General features: G+C 37.5%; 1 protein-coding gene across 1 annotated transcript; it reads left to right on the forward strand.

The window, feature by feature from the left end:
* Positions 1–205: 205 nt before the first annotated feature.
* Positions 206–16,980, forward strand: LOC127971817 (trafficking protein particle complex subunit 11). The gene is made up of 30 exons (XM_052575056.1): positions 206–340; positions 828–1,051; positions 1,186–1,355; positions 1,995–2,065; positions 2,153–2,267; positions 2,525–2,624; positions 2,904–2,977; positions 3,063–3,159; positions 6,341–6,474; positions 7,214–7,361; positions 7,452–7,545; positions 7,676–7,755; positions 7,969–8,047; positions 8,151–8,205; positions 8,291–8,436; positions 8,519–8,580; positions 8,733–8,865; positions 9,483–9,613; positions 9,701–9,856; positions 9,954–10,141; positions 10,347–10,495; positions 12,201–12,322; positions 12,429–12,548; positions 12,696–12,761; positions 12,987–13,143; positions 13,233–13,344; positions 13,524–13,615; positions 14,225–14,358; positions 16,177–16,344; positions 16,579–16,980. Exons 2-30 carry the CDS (start codon positions 848–850, stop codon positions 16,615–16,617), a joined length of 3,396 nt encoding a protein of 1,131 aa, XP_052431016.1. The 5' UTR covers positions 206–340; positions 828–847; the 3' UTR covers positions 16,618–16,980.
* The last annotated feature ends 539 nt before the right edge of the window (positions 16,981–17,519 follow it).

Genomic DNA, 17,519 nt, shown 5'->3' on the forward strand with positions numbered 1-17,519 from the left:
TAGTTTCATGCATATTTATAATAAATACTTGCTCAAGTTTTATTTTATATATTTTATATTTATTCTTAATAGATATTAATAGAATTTTATACCTAAAAATATATGTATTATTATTAAAGTCTGTGGAGTGGCTGTAAGAACAGCATGAGTCCAGCAGGTGGCGGTAAAAACACGCGTCTCCTGCAACACGATGCGAAGAGCCGCCGAAAGAAGAAGCAGTCATATGTCATGATGAAGGTGGGGTTTACATTGAATTAAAAACAAGAGCAGTACAGAAATGTAACGTTAGGCATTAGGCAAGCCTGCTGAAAACCGAGCAAAACACTACTTGAAACTAAAGGTAAATACATCCCAGCTCATACACCAATATTTACTTGTTATAAGTGACAGCGGTGCGCATGTTAATGTTTAACAGGCTGTTACTGAGCGTTAGCTTTAGCATTCACAGAGTAGCATCAGCCTGTCACGGGTGATAACTGAAGGATTCAGATGCTTTGCAGTTTATCCTTTGACAGTTTGCAAAAAAAAAAAAAAAAAAAACGTCATTAGATTTATCATATATATAATGTAATATGAATATATGTGAATCTAATGACTTTTTTTTTTTGCAAACTGTTTATATATAGATTAATATGTGTATTTGTCAGTGTCGTTTATTTCCTGTCTTCATATCCCGAGATTTCTGTTGTTCAAGTCTATGTCTGCAGGATACTTGAGAACATAAACCATGGTCATCTATCTCCAATGAACAACCCATATCAAATTAAAGAATCTTGCCTCTCAGTCTATAATATTGAGTTGATGTGTGTTTATTTTGTGCTGGTCAGGGGATCTGTTGGCCGGCATCATGAGTCCAGCTCAATGGGATCTTCCCCCAGAGCTGTGCTGCAGGCCTATGGCCTTTGTGGCTCTGACAGGACTAGACGTGGTTTATAATGCCATCCACAGAGCCATATGGGATGCCTTCTGTGCCAACCGGCGGGCAGACAGAGTGCCCATCTCTTTTAAAGTTTTGGCCGGAGACCACGAGTATCCAAAGTGCAGAACCAAGGTGAGACAAAAGAGCTTTGAAACTATCTAAAAATATACTAAAAAATATGCTTTATGCTCTTTATAAATAATTCTTATGATTTGGACACTACTGGGCTGTTGGGTAACCGTGTTGACACTTTCTTTTTATGTTAGAGAACATCATATGAGTGGTACATCCCTAAAGGGATACTGAAGACGGGCTGGATGAATAAACATCTCAATCTGGTGCCTGCGCTGGTCGTGCTGTTCTATGAGCTGGACTGGGACGATCCGCAGTGGAAGGAAAAGCAATCCGAATGTGCAACCAAAGTGGAAATTGTCAGGTATAGTTTTATGAAGGTCACAATGCTCAATTTGGTGCTAATATTAAACTGTTAAAATAGTTCCTGGATATTGCAGTAAAGCTCATATATATGTATATTAGATTAATAAAAAAATAAATAAAAACTCAAATAAATAATTTGTAGAACTAAAATGACTAAATCTAGCTTTTAGTTAACTGAATTAAAAACCAATTAAAGCTAAATAGAAATACTTCTAAAATCTGATACAAATGGAAAACACATAGTTACTAAAACCTAAAATGAAATAAAAATAAATGAACGCTAAATAGAAATATTTACAAAAAGACAAAAACAAAATGTCAAAGGCAAAATTCTAAAGTTACAAAATTAAAAGGTAAAATATACAAATTAAAGTTAATTCAAATAATAAAATCTATATAAAATTATTAAATTAAATTTAATATAAAATTATAATATATATATATATATATATATATATATATATATATATATATATATATATATATATATATATATATATATATATAAAGTAATTGTATGTAAATAATACTAAAATAAATCATTTTGTAACAAAATCCAAAACTCTTGGGTGAATAGACAAATCCAGGTGTTTTTTTGTTCTTGTTTGCTGCTTTGAGATATATCTGTTTCTCACAGGACAAGTTTACAAGGAAGAAACACAAAGGTTGCTGTTGTTTTGATTCAGAAGAAAACTCCTCTCCCACCAGGTATTACAAAACTGAAATCCATGATTCAGGAAGTTCAGTGTATGTCTTGAGCAGATGATGATGGGTGAAGATGTGGTTGTGTCTCAGGTGAAGATCTGGTGGCATCTGAGAGGGCTTCTGCTCTATGTGCTGCCTGTGACCTGTCTGGGAAGTCCCTGTTTGTCCTGCCCCATACTGACCACCTGGTGGGATACATCATTAGGTTAGAGTCTCTCTAGATGCAGAGTGTGTGTTCATTATCCCCGAAAGACCTATTCAGATCCGTCTTTGTATGTGATCAAATCGAAAACGACTTGCTTATGCATCCAAATTACAAATGGCTGCACCTTTCTTGTCTTTTAAAAATATGGTTAATATAGCCTCGATCGCAGCCTAGATTACATGACAAAAAGGGACCGAAGCGACTGACTTGTATATTCACACGTTAGTTTTGTGTGTTATATATTTATATGCCTGCAGGTTGGAAAACGCTTTCTACGAACATGCACAGACCTACTATTATAATGAGATCAGGAGAGTGAAATCTCACAAGGAGTTCCTCAATAAAACTACACACCAGGTAACCAGGACCTGACTGCAAATATAAAACCTGAATTTCTTTATAATGAAGTTCCTAACACTCAAAAGAGGCATTACAACAAGTATAAACAGCAAGAAATTAATTCAGGATTCTTTTGAATGTGAATCCTACACTAAGATTGTGGCATGAAGTTGCCTCTTTCTAAATAAGTAATTAACAATTGTTATTTTTATTGTGATTCTTAATTTATTGGTTATCTGTTTAGTGTGAAAAAGCTCAACTTGCACAATAGTAACCTATGAATGCTGTGAATTCTAGTTGCTGTTTGTCAGGCACCAGTTTAAAATGGGCTTCTTCAGTGAACTAAAGCAGGACACTCAGAACGCCCTCAAGTAAGTGCTCTCAACAGCAATTTTGACGCTGCTTTTTTGTTTTAATTTATGATAACTCACACACATTCCATATGCTGTCTTACAGATATTACAGGACCGCGTATAGCCTCGTTCATGAACTCCGAGCTCATGAAACCAACATGCTTGAGATCAAAACCATGGCTGGATTCATCAACTACAAGGTGAACTAGATGTCCTGAAAAAAGTGTGGATGGTGCTTGCTTATTGCTTTGAGGGGTATCATTTTAGTGGCATTGATATTATCGTTGTATCATTGACAATATTTTGAGTTCAAAGTTTTTTAATTACAATTTTTACGTGTTTTGTCATTTTTACAGTTTTTTTTCACATTTTATATATATATATATATGAATATAAGTTTTACTTTTTTTTTTTTTTTATTATATGTACCTTTTATCGTGGATATTTTTAAGAATTCATAAGCAAATAAGCAGGGTTTATACATTATTTCACCCAAAAACAAAAAACAAAGAAAGATCCAATTTCAATTCTGTTTCTTCTAAAAACAGCAGATGGCCTTGGAATTGAGTTAATATTATGAGCCTGTAACACTACTCACAACCGCAGTAACAGTAGCACCTAGTGGCAAAGAATGAATTTGCATTTTCATTCAGACGAAGCAAAAAGACATACAAGTGGACGGACAATAGGCTAATGTATCATGTTGACGTCAACTTAAAACAACTTGGGATTTGTTTTAAAGGGGTCATATAATGTGATTTCAAGTCTTCCTTTCTCTTTTGAGTGTTACAAGCTGTTTGTGAATAGATAAGATCCATAAGTTGCAAAGACTGAAGTCTCAAACCCAAAGGGATATTCTATTTAAAAGTTAAGACTCATCCACTCCCTCCTAAAACTCCTTGTTTAAACACGCCCCCACGTCTACTTCACTGTGTGGGAAGTTTAAAGCTTAGCAGGATGTTTTCATTCACTTAGAGCTGTGTTACACACACTGCATTTTCAAAAACCTATAATGGACCTTTTTTCATATTTATGGGTTTTTCAGCAGCTGAAGTCGTCATAGTTGGGTTAACTTGAAGACCAATAAATAGGAGAGTGCCAAAAATATATGTTTTGCATTCCCATTTGCTCAAATAGTAAAAGAAATCAAAAAACAATTCTGATCTCCTTTTCCGGTGTATTTAGTCTGTTTATACAAGGCATTGTCCCCCTACCTGAATGCCTCTCCAAACAAGCGTTCACACCATTCATAACTCCTGTAACCCACCTCTCCCCCACACCATCAATACAGATAAGCAGGGATGCTGTGTGCCAGGTCTTCCGGAAGCAGAAAAGGAAAAAAAGCACCAGGCCCAGATTGTGTTACACCAGCCTGTCTGATATCCTGTGCTGACCAGCTGGCCCACATCTTCACACAGATCTTAAACAGATCACTGGAGCTGTGTGAAGTCCCTTCATGCTTCAAATGCTCCACCATCATCCCATCCCAAAGAAATCCAAAATTACAGGACTAAATGACTACTGGCCTGTGTCATGAAGTCATTTGAAACACTGGTGCTGGCCCACCTGAAGGACATTAATGGACCCTTGCTGGATCCTCTTCAGTTTGCCTACAGAGCAAACAGGTCTGTGTACGATGCAGTAAACATTGGACTGCATTATGTTCTGCAACACCTTGACAGACCGGGGACTTATGTGAGGATCCTGTTTGTGGACTTCAGTTCGGCCTTTAACACTATCATCCCAAACCTCCTCCTGCCCAAACTAACTCAGCTCTCCGTGCCCACCTCCATCTGTCAGTGGATCAACATCTTCCTGACAGACAGGCAGCAGCTAGTGAGGCTGGGAAAATACACATCCAGCACCCGTACAATCAGCACCGGAGCTCCCCAGGGCTGCGTTCTCTCCCCGCTACTCTTCTCCCTGTACACTAATGATTGCACATCTAAGGACCCCTCTGTCAAGCTCCTGAAGTTTGCAGACGACACAACACTCATCGGCCTCATTCAGGATGGTGATGAGTCCTCTTACAGACAGGAAATTAAAGAGCTGGCTGTCTGGTGCACTCTCAACAACCTGGAGCTTAACACACTCAGAACAGTGGAGATGATTGTGGACTTGGGGAGAATCCCCCCTGCACATACCACACTCACTATCATGAACAGCACTGTGACTGCAGTGGAGTCAGTCAGGTTCCTGGGCACCACTATCTCTCAGGACCTGAAGTGGGACATTCACATTGACTCCATTGTGAAAAAGGCCCAGCAGAGGTTGTACTTCCTTCGCCAGCTGAGGAAGTTTAACCTGCCACAGGAGCTGCTGAATCCATCTTCTGCACTTCAGTAACTGTCTGTTTCAGCTCAGCTTCTAAATCTGACCTCAGAAGACTACAGAGGGTAGTCCGGACTGCTGAGCGAATCATTGGTACAACCCTCCCTTCTATTCAAGAACTGTACTTATCCAGAGTGAGTAAAAGGGCTGGCGAAATCACTCTGGACCCCTCACATCCAGGACACTCTCTCTTTGAACTGTTGCCTTCTGGTCGACTCTACAAAGCTCTGAGCACCAGAACGACCAGACACAGGACCAGTTTCTTCCCTCAGGCAATCCATCTAATGAACACTTGATAATAACTGTGGAATATACTACACTATTTATATTTATATACACATACTCTTATTTATCTAACACACATACTTAGTGTACACTTATATTTTGCACATAATATACCTGTACATACATAACTGCATTTTGTAATATACCTGCCATACAATTGTCAATTTGTATATTGTCATTCCTTACCAACTTATTTGTAATTTTTGTATTTTTTATTATTTTATTATGTGTTTTTTGTTCTGTCGCTATCATTCTGTTGCACTGCAGAGCTTTAATCATGAAAACTAATTCTTTGCATGTATAAACATACTTGGCAATAAAGCTCATTCTGAATCTGAAAAACTCCACAATGCTGTTTTCATGACTTTCAATAAAAAGAAAAAAAATTAGAAACACCCTCGTTTTTTTTTTTTTTTTTTTTTTTTTTTTATGAAAAGGTGATATAATACAAAGAATAGTATTATAAATGTACATACATAAAAAAAAAAGACACATTTGAAAAACCTTTGAGGATTTACGATTCTAAACACGCCATCACAGTCTTGGGAAAAGGGTCCATAGGGGCACTTTAAACTAAACGAAAATGAGAAATGTGTACATCGCCTGTATGAGGTGTCATCTAATCAGCTGTAAACACCACACAGGAAACTGGCCCGAGTTCATTTCCTGTTTTCATTCTTTTCTAAATAGCATCGTCACGTTCAGTTGTGTTTTGTTCAGAGTGTTTCTCTTCATTGAGTGTCTACCCGTGGTCTTCTCTCACAGATCTGCAGGCTCTGCTTTCAGCACAACACCCCGCTGGATGCCATTGCTCAGTTCCGCAAACACATCGACCTGTGCAAGAAGAAAATTGGTAGCGCTGAGCTGGCGTTTGAACACACGGCCTGGATGTCCAAACAGTAAGATTCAACCCTGCCACGTGCACACATTTTTATTTCATGTTTTCGGACAAAAACAGTATTTTAACTGTTTCAAGGGGTTTTTAAAGTGTTTAATTGCAAATCTAAAAATGTCCATCTTTCAGTTAGAGTTTGTTTATGTCCTGCCCATTGCATAAACATGAATTACTTTGTATTATTTTTGATTGAATGTTATGCATAAACATGGTTTTTCGTATTATTACTGTTGTTGTTAGCATATAAAACCATAGCCTTCTATTGAAATATAATGCAAGATCTCTGGATCGGAACATTGTAGAGTAAAGGGAGTGGGCTGTTTTCACTCAGAATGCAAATTCTTTAAAAATCACACTGGCAACTATCTAACCATGCCCTATTAACCATTTAGAGCTCTCTTGCAGTAACCCATTTGCCATGACAAGCACCACTCATGTTTTCTTCACAAAATGTATGTGTTGAGTAATAAATTTATTATGAAGATAGAAAACATAACGTCTGAAAACATAACGTCTATGTAATGATGTAAGAAAAACAAAACCAGTGCACCAACTGACTCATTCCACAATGTTTGAGCATGTTGCTCAACAAACCTAATACACGGGGAGAAAAGTATAGAGAAAAAAAAAACATTTTTATACTACATTTTATAATCCCATTTGATAAGTGATTCAACTAATGGGTGACCTCTGGTCTTGATTTTATACATGCACTCCTTTGCTTGTTTCTTCCATCTCTGTAGGTTCCAGTCATTTGGTGATCTGTTCGATGAGGCCATTAAACTGGGCCTCACCGCTATTCAGACCCAGAACCCAGGTTTCTACTATCAACAGGCTGCTTATTATGCACAGGAGCGCAAGCAGCAAGCGGGGCAGCTTTGTAGTCATGAGGTATTTGCTACCCACAATGCAATGCATCATTAATGTTATCTGAGTTGATTTTATTTTGTTATGCAAAATCTCCAACTCTTACTGTTCCAGCCAGGCGTGGGCTACCCTGCACCTGGCCCATTAGAGACCATCTCCGGAGCGCTAGACTTTTACGGACAGAGACCTTGGAGACAGGGACATCAGAGTGAGAAATTCATTAATAACCATAGATATATATATATATAATGATAGTAATCGTCACAGACCTATATCCAGGTGTTATCCAGGTGTGTTATGTTGTCTTCTTTCTGATTTAGTGAACTTTAATTCCTCAGGCATTGATCCTCCAGATTCTGAGAAGGAGAAACAAGGCATCCTCGCTCTTCAAGTTAAAGAGAGGGACATCCCTCATTCGGTGGGATTTTCTTAAATGCCTGTTATTTCATTATAAGTTATAAGTTCATGTTCATTTTAGAATTTGACTTCAGACTCATGTTTTAAGATGCAAATATTCAGGTCTGAATTCTCAAAGAGATGAGTCAACAATAATAAATCATGCTAAGAGTCTTGTTTAGGGACCAAAATGTTATGTTTCTTACAGAATTTGTTTTGTGTGTGTTTCTGTCAGGAGCTGATCATTGCCCTCCTCAGCAATGCTGTCGCTCAGTTTAAGAAGTACAAGTGTCCACGGATGAAGAGCCATCTCAGTTAGTCCAAAAACACACATATTAATCAGCCAGATTCTCTGTTCTGTATTTAAATGCATAGTAAATCATTTTTGTTCTCTCAATTTTCTGTTTCCCTCCGCAGTGGTTCAGATGGGGGAGGAATATTACCATGCAAAAGACTACACCAAAGCATTAAAGTGAGTTAAATTTGGTATACTGTGAGTTTGACCTATGTAAATAGAACTCAGCTGTACATCTAACTGTTGTATTCTGACTCCCCAGACTGTTGGATTATGTGATGTGTGACTACCGTACAGAGCGCTGGTGGTCTCTGCTGACGTCTATATTGTGCACGGCTTTGAAGTGCTCGTACCTCATGGGTCAAGTGAAAGACTACATCACGTACTCCATGGAGCTCGTGGGCAGAGGTGCATAAACGGCATGTATTGACTCTCAACTTCACCTCAATTAAAAGTTACTGCATTAACAGAATCATAAATGTGTGTTTAGCCTCTATCCTCCCTGAAGAGCAGAAGTCCAGGATTGAGAAGAATCTGACTAAAGTGCTCATGGTATGTATGGAAATATAGCACACTGGGCTGAGTGATACAGCTGAAAATAATCCTATTTATGCATGAAATATAGTGTCTTAGTATTCTGTAACTTCTGCTATCGATAGAGTTGTAGTTCTTATGAAACTGACACTTTATTTTCTGATTGTCAGAATGAAGTCCCAGAGCCTGAACCGGACTGTGACCCGTTGTCTGTGAAGGCGGCCCAGTCTCTGTGGAGTGATCGCATCTCTCTGGCCGGCAATAATGAGTTCACCATTGAGGTCCAGGACTATGTGCCCTTTGGTAAGCACTTTTGGCCTGATTGGTCATAATCATCGATTGGAGAACTGCAATCCTGGCTGTAACCCCTATATTTAAATATATAGTTCACGGCCCCCAAAAATTTAATTAATGTAATAATGTTGCTCCAAACCCAACATAAGAAGATATCTTTTATGCTTATCAAGGCTGCGTTTATCTGACAAATCGCAGTAAAATAGTAATTTTGTGAAATATGATTCAAATTTAAAATAACTGTTTTAATATTTTTATGTAATAATGTAATTTATTCCTGTGATGCAAAGTTGAACTTTCAGCATCATTACTCCAGTCTTCTGTGTCACATGATCCTTCAGAAATTATTCTAATATGATGCTCAGAAACACTTCTTCTTATTGTCAGTTTAATTGTTTGTAGAAACTGTAATACTTTTTTTTAAGTGTTCTTTTATGATCAGAAAGTTAAAAATCTTTATAACAAATATTTACATTTCAATTTTGTTCAATATAAAGAATTTTTAATGAATAAAAGTGTGAATTTCTTTTCTTTTCTTTTTTTTTTTTTTTTTTTACTGGCCCCAAACTTTTGAACGGTGGCATATGAATATTATTTAATATAAAATATTGTTTGTTTATTTTCAGTTCAGTGCAAAGCCAAGTTTGTGTCCCCTAGTTTCCACATAGATGAGCCTGTCCAGCTACACGTCTATGTGAGAGCTGACTGCCCACATCCTGTGTGCTTCTCAAAACTAAGTGTCTGCCTCAGCAACCAGGTACAGCACACCTAACACACACACACACACACACACACACACACTCATGCACAACTCCATTTCTCAGTGGATGTGTTTGAATTGCAGGAGTATAACCAGTACTGTTTGCTGGAGGACGCCTCTAAAGGGAAGGATATTCTAGAACCTTCCACCCAGGAGAACATGTGTCTCGTCCCCGGCAAGACTCGCAAATACTGCTTCAAATTTGTAGCAAAAACAGAAGATGTTGGAAAGAAGATTGAGGTGAAATGAATATTTTCATTTATTTTATATCGACAGATTTACTGGTGTCACAATTAATCACATAGTATATTTTGTTTTATTTTTGTTTCTCTTTCAGATTACGAGTGTGGGACTCATGTTAGGCAGAGAGACGGCCCGATGTGTCTATCTGAACTGGCGGGGTGGTTGGGGGGATGCTGCCTCTTCCCATGAGACTTTGCAGGCATGCCGGTCCTTTAAGAGGAGGACACGCCTCCCAGAGCAGCAGGTGGATTGGGACACAGTTACTATACAGTCCAGCACTATGTAAGTAAAAAAAAAAAAAATAGATACATATATTAAAAATCTGGAATTCTATTATGTCATTGTCAGTATTGTACAGAAATATTTAAATCAATTTGGACCTCATTTAATTTCTTAATACACATTCCAAGAAGCATTTCTTTAGTTTACAGTTGAAAAATTATAAACCTAAAACAGCAATGCTTTCCTTTCCATCATGCCTTTTTAGGATCATTTCCAGAGTGCCTAAAATCTCTGTACAGCTGACTCATGAGCCTCCAGCACTGACCAATGAGATGTATTGTATGATTGTTACCATCCAATCAGAAGAGGACACTGTGGCCAAAGACATTAAACTTACTGCAGGCCTCAAACCAGGTACATACTGTGTTGTCTGGAACAAAACCCATCTTTACGTTTAAGTAAATGCTTACTGCTTACAAAAGTAAAAGCATGCCTCTCAAAAGACATGATTTGAGGTTTCTTTTTTAGGGCTGCAAAAACTAATCGATAATAAAAATCATCGACAACAAATGTCATTATCAATTAGTCGCATCTGCACATCATGCATGAAAAACATCTGTGTATTTTGTCAAAAAAAGGGCTTTTATCCATATGGTCAACAAAAAAAAAATTGCTCCACTAATTTGATTACAGTAATAATGTGAAATATTATTTCAGTTTAAAATAATTGTTCTATTTCAAAATGTAATTTATTCCTGTCATACATTTTCAGTATCATAACTACAAGTTTTCCAATGTCTCATGATCTTCAGAGACATTTCTGTTATTTTCAATGTCGAAAACAGCTGTGCTGCACAATCTTTCTGTGCAAATCATGATGCATGTTTTTCATGATTATTTGATGAATAGAAAGAAAAACACCATTTATTTGACATAGGGGTGTAACGGTACGCAAAAATCACGGTTCGCTACGTACCTCGGTTTTAAAGTCACGGTTCGGTTCATTTTCGTTACAGTAAGGGAAAGAAATGCAAACATTAAATTGCAGGTTGTTTATTACTATAAACTTTTTTTTTACAATTTGTTTACACTTTTTTAAAATACTTTTAATAAAATATATATAAAATAAAAAAAGAATAAGAAATAAAATACTGCTGCAAAGTTCTCCACTAAATAATATACTCTCAGTCTCAAACCAATATCATATAATAAAATATAATGAAAAACATAAATAAATAACTATGATTACAGTGCAGCATTACCAATCCCAGCTTGTAGGCCTGCTCATATTTAAAAAAATATATATATAACTTTTGCAGCATCAACAGTTTCAGTTTTTAGACCAGCTCAGATTTCGCTATTGCGTTGGACCGATCGGAATTAAGAGCAAAGGTCTGTTTTAATGCCGACGGGAGCAGCGTTTGAATTACAATCGTTTTTTTTCCTAGTTGTAGTGATGTTCACACCCACGTGATGCCTTTTGAAAACCGTAGGCCGGTGACACACTGGCATATTGCACCTGTAAAACATAGGCTTTTTTGCCGTCAATACTGTTGACGGTGTCCTTTATCAGTAGGCTTTATATTTATGCTCAACATGAAGTATAGATGTTGTTGTCGTGAAGACAAGATCCTGGTCGGCCGACTCCCTCTAGTCACCTACAGTAGCAGCAGCGTGCCATCGCCGCGTCAGGCACGATTCTGGCGTGTGAAGACACAGAAAACGCGAAGCCACCGTCACGCAACTGACACGCAGCATAAACGCCATGTTCACGCCACGCAGCCAGTGAGTCACCGGCCTTAGAATCAGCTGCAGGGTGGGATTTGCGCTAAACACGGAGACTTCTGCCACTTAATATGTTCGTTTGGAAACACGAAAATGAACCTACATTCCACGTACAAAATATTGCATTCGGTCATTCAGTATACACGTGCACCGTACCAAAAGCCATGTACCGAAACGGTCCGGTACAAATACACATTCCGTTAAACCCCTAATTTGACATATACATCTGGTCCAGACTGTCAGTTTTGATAAATTTAATGTGTCCCTGTTTTCGTATATATATATATAATTTAATTGAAATGTATTTGTGTTTATTTCTTTTTTTTTCCATTAGGTCAGGATGCCAATCTCACACAGTCAACCCAAATCACACTAAACGGCACTGAGGCGTGTGATGATTCTCATCCTGCCCTGCTCCCTGACATTCCCCTCGGAGATCTGCATCCTGGACAGAAGGTGCTGCTTCTTTTCACTGAGTTTTACAGACTGAATTGATTAAAACTGGTCATCAGGTGATCTTGACTTCAGTGTAATGATGTGTACATGTGTTCTTGTGTGTCAGATTGTGAAGCCCCTGTACATCCACTGCGTGAGCACTGGATCCAGAATATTACTGTTTCACGTGGCTTATTCTGTGAGTGCCACGGTCGAGGGCAAGGACATCCCCTGCAAATGTCACAAAGTACGCAGAATCCCAACAGCCTGTCATCGAAACTTGCTACAGAAAGATTTTGTGAAGATTAAGTCAAAGCCAGACAAAAATTTCACCGCAACCTAGTTTCCTGAGGCATAATCTATACACCGTTGTGTGTTTGTTCTTCGCCTGCAGGATGAAACCATCACATTAGAAACGGTTGTTCCATTTGAAGTGGCTATGAAGTTTGTGTCCAGTAAGGTAAGAGCTAAGTGAATATATTAATACTTAAGTTATGAAAATTCTGTCATTATTTACCCAGTCTTATCTTGTTCTAAACCTGAATACTTTTTATACATGGAACACAAAAGGAGATGTTTTGTAGATGAAGATGAATAAATGATGACAGGTGTTTAAATTTTGTGTCCAGTTTTTAAAAGAACACATATTTTGTAAGGTTGCTACAGTTTTCTGTGTGTGTGTCAGTTTGAGAATTTGGAGCACGTGTACGTGGACATCCCCTTCTTGTTGATGATGGATATTTTGAGTGCGTCCCCTTGGCCGATCGAGTTGGTGAACAGTGAAGTGCAGCTGGCCTCCAGTATGAATGCCATCGATCAGCCCCAGAGTCAAGTTGAAGGAGGTGGGAGAACTTTATTTCTGAAGGCGGTATTTTTAAAAGAATACATTTATTTAGGGCATGAGTGTAATTCATTTCTGCTGTGTGTCCAGTCACGCTTCAGACCAGCGAATGTGCCAGTGAGTGTTTCCTGCTCAAATGTCCTCCTGTTCAGAACGGCACCAGTACTGTGGCATCTGGACACTACGTCATTTCCTGGAAGAGGTGACAGCACTCACTTTTACCCTGCATATTTTATGCAAGTGATGACTCTCCTTTTCTCATGCTATTGTCTTATGAGCCATTTACTAAGAATGTTAAAGTTCGTACATTTGTAACTTGCTTAAATAAATACTCACAAAGCACACAGCCTTTAATTTCTTGTATGAATTTTTTTAATCCAGAAAGTCAGCATTTGCTGAGACATCATTGGTGAGAACGATCATTACTCTGCCACATGTGATGGTGGAGAATATTCCTCTTTATGTCCATGCAGGTCAGTCTGTTTTTATATTAAAATCAGTAGTGTAGTAACAGCAGAAGACACTGCAAAATAGCTCTACACAGAAAACAATGTAAAAATACAATTACCTCACTTAGTTAGTGCTTGTTCCGACAACATTATCTTGCCTCCTTTGTTGCAGTGCAAACTGTTGTGTTCTTCTTTTTTCCACTACATTGACTGTTAGCTAAATTCACTGTTGGTTCAGATTACACTAGCTAGTTTCACCGTGTAGATGCACTCAAATGTAGCATGCTGAGGGCATCTGCTGCTTAAAGCTGTGTAAATGCAACAAGAAGCTGAAATTGATACTGACTCATGGAAGTATGAATAACATTTGTCTTCAAAAACTAAACTTTTTAAGCAGAGTAACAAATTCTCCCAACTCCTTTTGTCTCGTATACCCAAAAGCACCTGTTTTTGCATAATTTTGTGAATTGAAAATTAGTAGCAGGTCACCTACATCCACTTCCATTTTTTTGAAAAGGCAGCACATAAGCTTAGATTAAACAGACCGTTAGTGTTGGTTGGTGACGATGCAAATATAGTTATAATTGTTATCATTCTTGCTGTTGAGTAGACCTTCACCCTCTTTTGTTCTAGAGCTGCCATCGTTTGGTTGCGTGCGTGAGTCTTTACCTGTTCGGTACCATCTGGAGAATAGAACTGGGTTGGTTCAGGATGTCGAGATCAGTGTGGAGCCCAGCGATGCTTTTATGTTTAGTGGACTCAAACAGGTCAGTGCAGAAAGTGGCTTCATGTTTCCTTCACATACATTTTATTTGATGAATACTTAACTAAATGGATATATTTGCTTTTTCCCTTTTCAAAAATAAAGAAACTTTTAATTAGAGATCGACCGATATGGGTTTTTCTATAGCTGATGCCGATGTTTAGAGGTCAGGGTCAGCCGATGGCCGATATGTGCTGCCGATTTTTAGGGCCGATATCTTGAAGTTTTCCCCTTCATTTGCATGTTTGTCAATCATGATTATTAGTGATTGTCAATCATTTACATAAAAGTTTAAGAGCATTTATCAAGCCGAATTTTTCTAATTTGTTGGAACATAAATGTAAACTTAAATCATACATTTAAATAAAATAAATACAATTTTATAAATAAGAATCAATTAAACTGAAAAATATAAAAAATAAAATATCTAAAAAATAAATAATAGTAGTGCTGCAAACACACTAGCAACCAGCAACATTTGTGTTCGGTATAAATGACACAGAACATCTAAAGTACATTCTAATTTCAAACTTACATCGCAGTGTGTTCATTATTAATATAAAGTACAGTCAACCATATATAACATATATATAAAAAGTTACACTGGCCAGTTTAAATAGACCGTAGTATACCACTCCACTCCACCCTTTTGCTCATGTGAAGAGGATGATCTTTTCTGTCTAGTTTACATAAAAAATAAAAAGAAATTATAGTTTATCATTCAGATACATTGCGAATATCGAAACATTTGGATATGTGGAGACGTGAGCAATAACCTCCAAATACATCTAGCCAAACCTGCGCTCACTCATCCTCGTATGCAAGCACGCATGCACTGTCGCGATCTAACGCACTGTAAATACCGGATTTTTTAAAACAATAGGCCTAGCGGAACGCAAAAGTTCAAAATCGAACATTTTGCAGAACAGGATCAAATAAAGTACTTCTCATAATACTTGCATAAAATGTTTGATGTGAAAAAAGAGGTTCACTGACTGCGCAGCACAGCCACAAGCACCACAGTTACGTTTGGAATAATTTTATTTTTAATACTACAGTGTCATTTGAAAACATTGCAATTGCATTTTAAAATACAACAATGAGCACCACCAAACCATTTAAATCACATCTATTCATTTTACAGTCCTGCTACTAGCATTTTATTCGGACTAAAACCCCTTTAATTCGGGTGAGAAAGCTTTTTTTCCAAGTGGCTTTGGCACATAATAATAATACCGCTGCAGATGTATTTTGCAGTATTAAGGTTATTAATTGATCTTTAATTTAAACAATGAACGATCATGGAAATTGAATATTAACATCCCTAAATGCAAATGAGTTGGATGGAAACCTGACTATTGTTTGCATCAAACCATGCTTCTGGACAAATGTCATTCACCGATCTGGGCAGCATCAGGACAGCTGTCTCTCGAAGCACAGTGCTGTCTGTGAGCCGGGGGGAAGTAACATAGCCCTCAATCACGATGCTGATGCCGATATATAAAAAAATGACAAATATCGGCCCTATATATCGGCCGATCGATATATCGGTCGACCTCTACTTTTAATGTGTCTTAATAAAAAACTAATGGAAAAAACACATCCAGATGATCCAGAGTAAATTCACTCACAAGAAGTCTAAGGTTGTCTGAAAGCTATACATAGTGGGAAGCAAAATTCTCTTAGAAGAGTAATCAAACAAGTAACAAATAAAATAAAAATGTATTTGTTCCTCTTTACACAGTGATTATCAACAAGCCCAGGACCCTTAAACTTCTATTCCAGCTGCCAGGTCTCGCTCTCATTCTGTGTCTGTGTGCAGGTGCGAATGAGGATTTTGCCCGGTGCAGAACAGGAGATGTTGTATAACTTCTATCCTCTGATGGCGGGATATCAAGGTCTTCCTCAGCTCAACATCAACCTGCTGCGCTTTCCAAACATCTCCAATCAACTGCTACGTCGCTTCCTGCCTTCACGCATCTTTGTCAAGGTAAAGTTTTAAACACACCTCAGTTTTATCTATCAAATGATTCTTGACGTCAGAAAACATTGTGTACCAATCAGAATTGAGCTGATCATCCTGTGAGTGTGACCAATTCCATTCAAATTCAAACTGAATTAAATGGGATCATGGATAAAAGCCTAATGGATGAAACTAAATTTATGTGCGAGAATGTTTCAAGTTCGTAATGGTCGCTGTATCGTGTCTGTTCTGATTTCTCAGCCTCAGGGCAGAAATGACACTTCCATAGAAGCAGCGTGAGGAAGAGAGAAGCACATCTCCCAGCTCGGAAGTGTTGTCATGGATACTATTGCAGGTTGAAGGCTGAACATTCCTCGGAGAACACGTGTTTACAGCTTAATGATTTGAACTTAACTTTAAATATGAAGGATTTCAGCTGATTTTGTTGTCTAGATTGTTGCTTGTCAAACAAGACTGAAATGTAGCTTGCATGAGATTTGGTTTTTAAATAACAGATAATAATAATCATCTGTAATAATAATCCTATTCTCTAAAATGTTTTTGAAAAATAACCTTGTAACTAAAACTAAATAACTGCTAAATAATGTTAGAAATCATTAAACTGACATGAAACTAGCTGTTGAATAAACTTTTTTTTTTTTTGGTTGTTGTTGCTTGTGTCCCTCAAGAGGTGCTCTGTGATTGGACAGAAGTGTAGAAAATCTCACCATATGTATACACTGTAAACGATTTTTATATTTGATTATACATTTTAATTACACAAACCTTCATTAATTCAGCCATTTTTTAATCATCTTGCTGTGGTTATTAAGAAAGTGTCATGTAAAAAAACGTAATAAAACACTCCAGGATTCAATCCGATCATATGATAATTTGTTTGGCTTGTGGAGGTAAAAAGAAAGTTGATCCTAAACAGAATCCAGAGCACTTCTCAGCTGGTTTCAGATAAAGTTTAGTTAAAATTGGGTGCATTCACCAGTTTGTGCAGTACCTCTCATCAGCCTTAGCATAGAATTTTAATTTTGAGGTGAACCATTCCTTTAAACTTAATTCACTCTGTAGGCAACCTCACCTTTAGGTAAAAATACATTGCCTCTACAATACAAACCTGCTGGGTTCCTATAAAGCAAAACAGATACCAGAGTTTGATTTTGTTTCCTAGGTGAGAAGTCTCTTTGTTC

Source organism: Carassius gibelio, chromosome B14 (genome assembly GCF_023724105.1).
Source record: "Carassius gibelio isolate Cgi1373 ecotype wild population from Czech Republic chromosome B14, carGib1.2-hapl.c, whole genome shotgun sequence".
NCBI lineage: Eukaryota > Metazoa > Chordata > Actinopteri > Cypriniformes > Cyprinidae > Carassius > Carassius gibelio.

Excerpts from the sequence above, each read along its gene's own strand:
- LOC127971817 (XM_052575056.1), top strand. The coding sequence starts at position 848 with ATGAGTCCAGCTCAATGGGATCTTCCCCCAGAGCTGTGCTGCAGGCCT. Across the intron at positions 1,356-1,994 it reads ACCAAAGTGGAAATTGTCAG|GACAAGTTTACAAGGAAGAA; the intron begins GTATAGTTTTAT and ends TGTTTCTCACAG. Across the intron at positions 10,142-10,346 it reads ACTATACAGTCCAGCACTAT|GATCATTTCCAGAGTGCCTA; the intron begins GTAAGTAAAAAA and ends ATGCCTTTTTAG.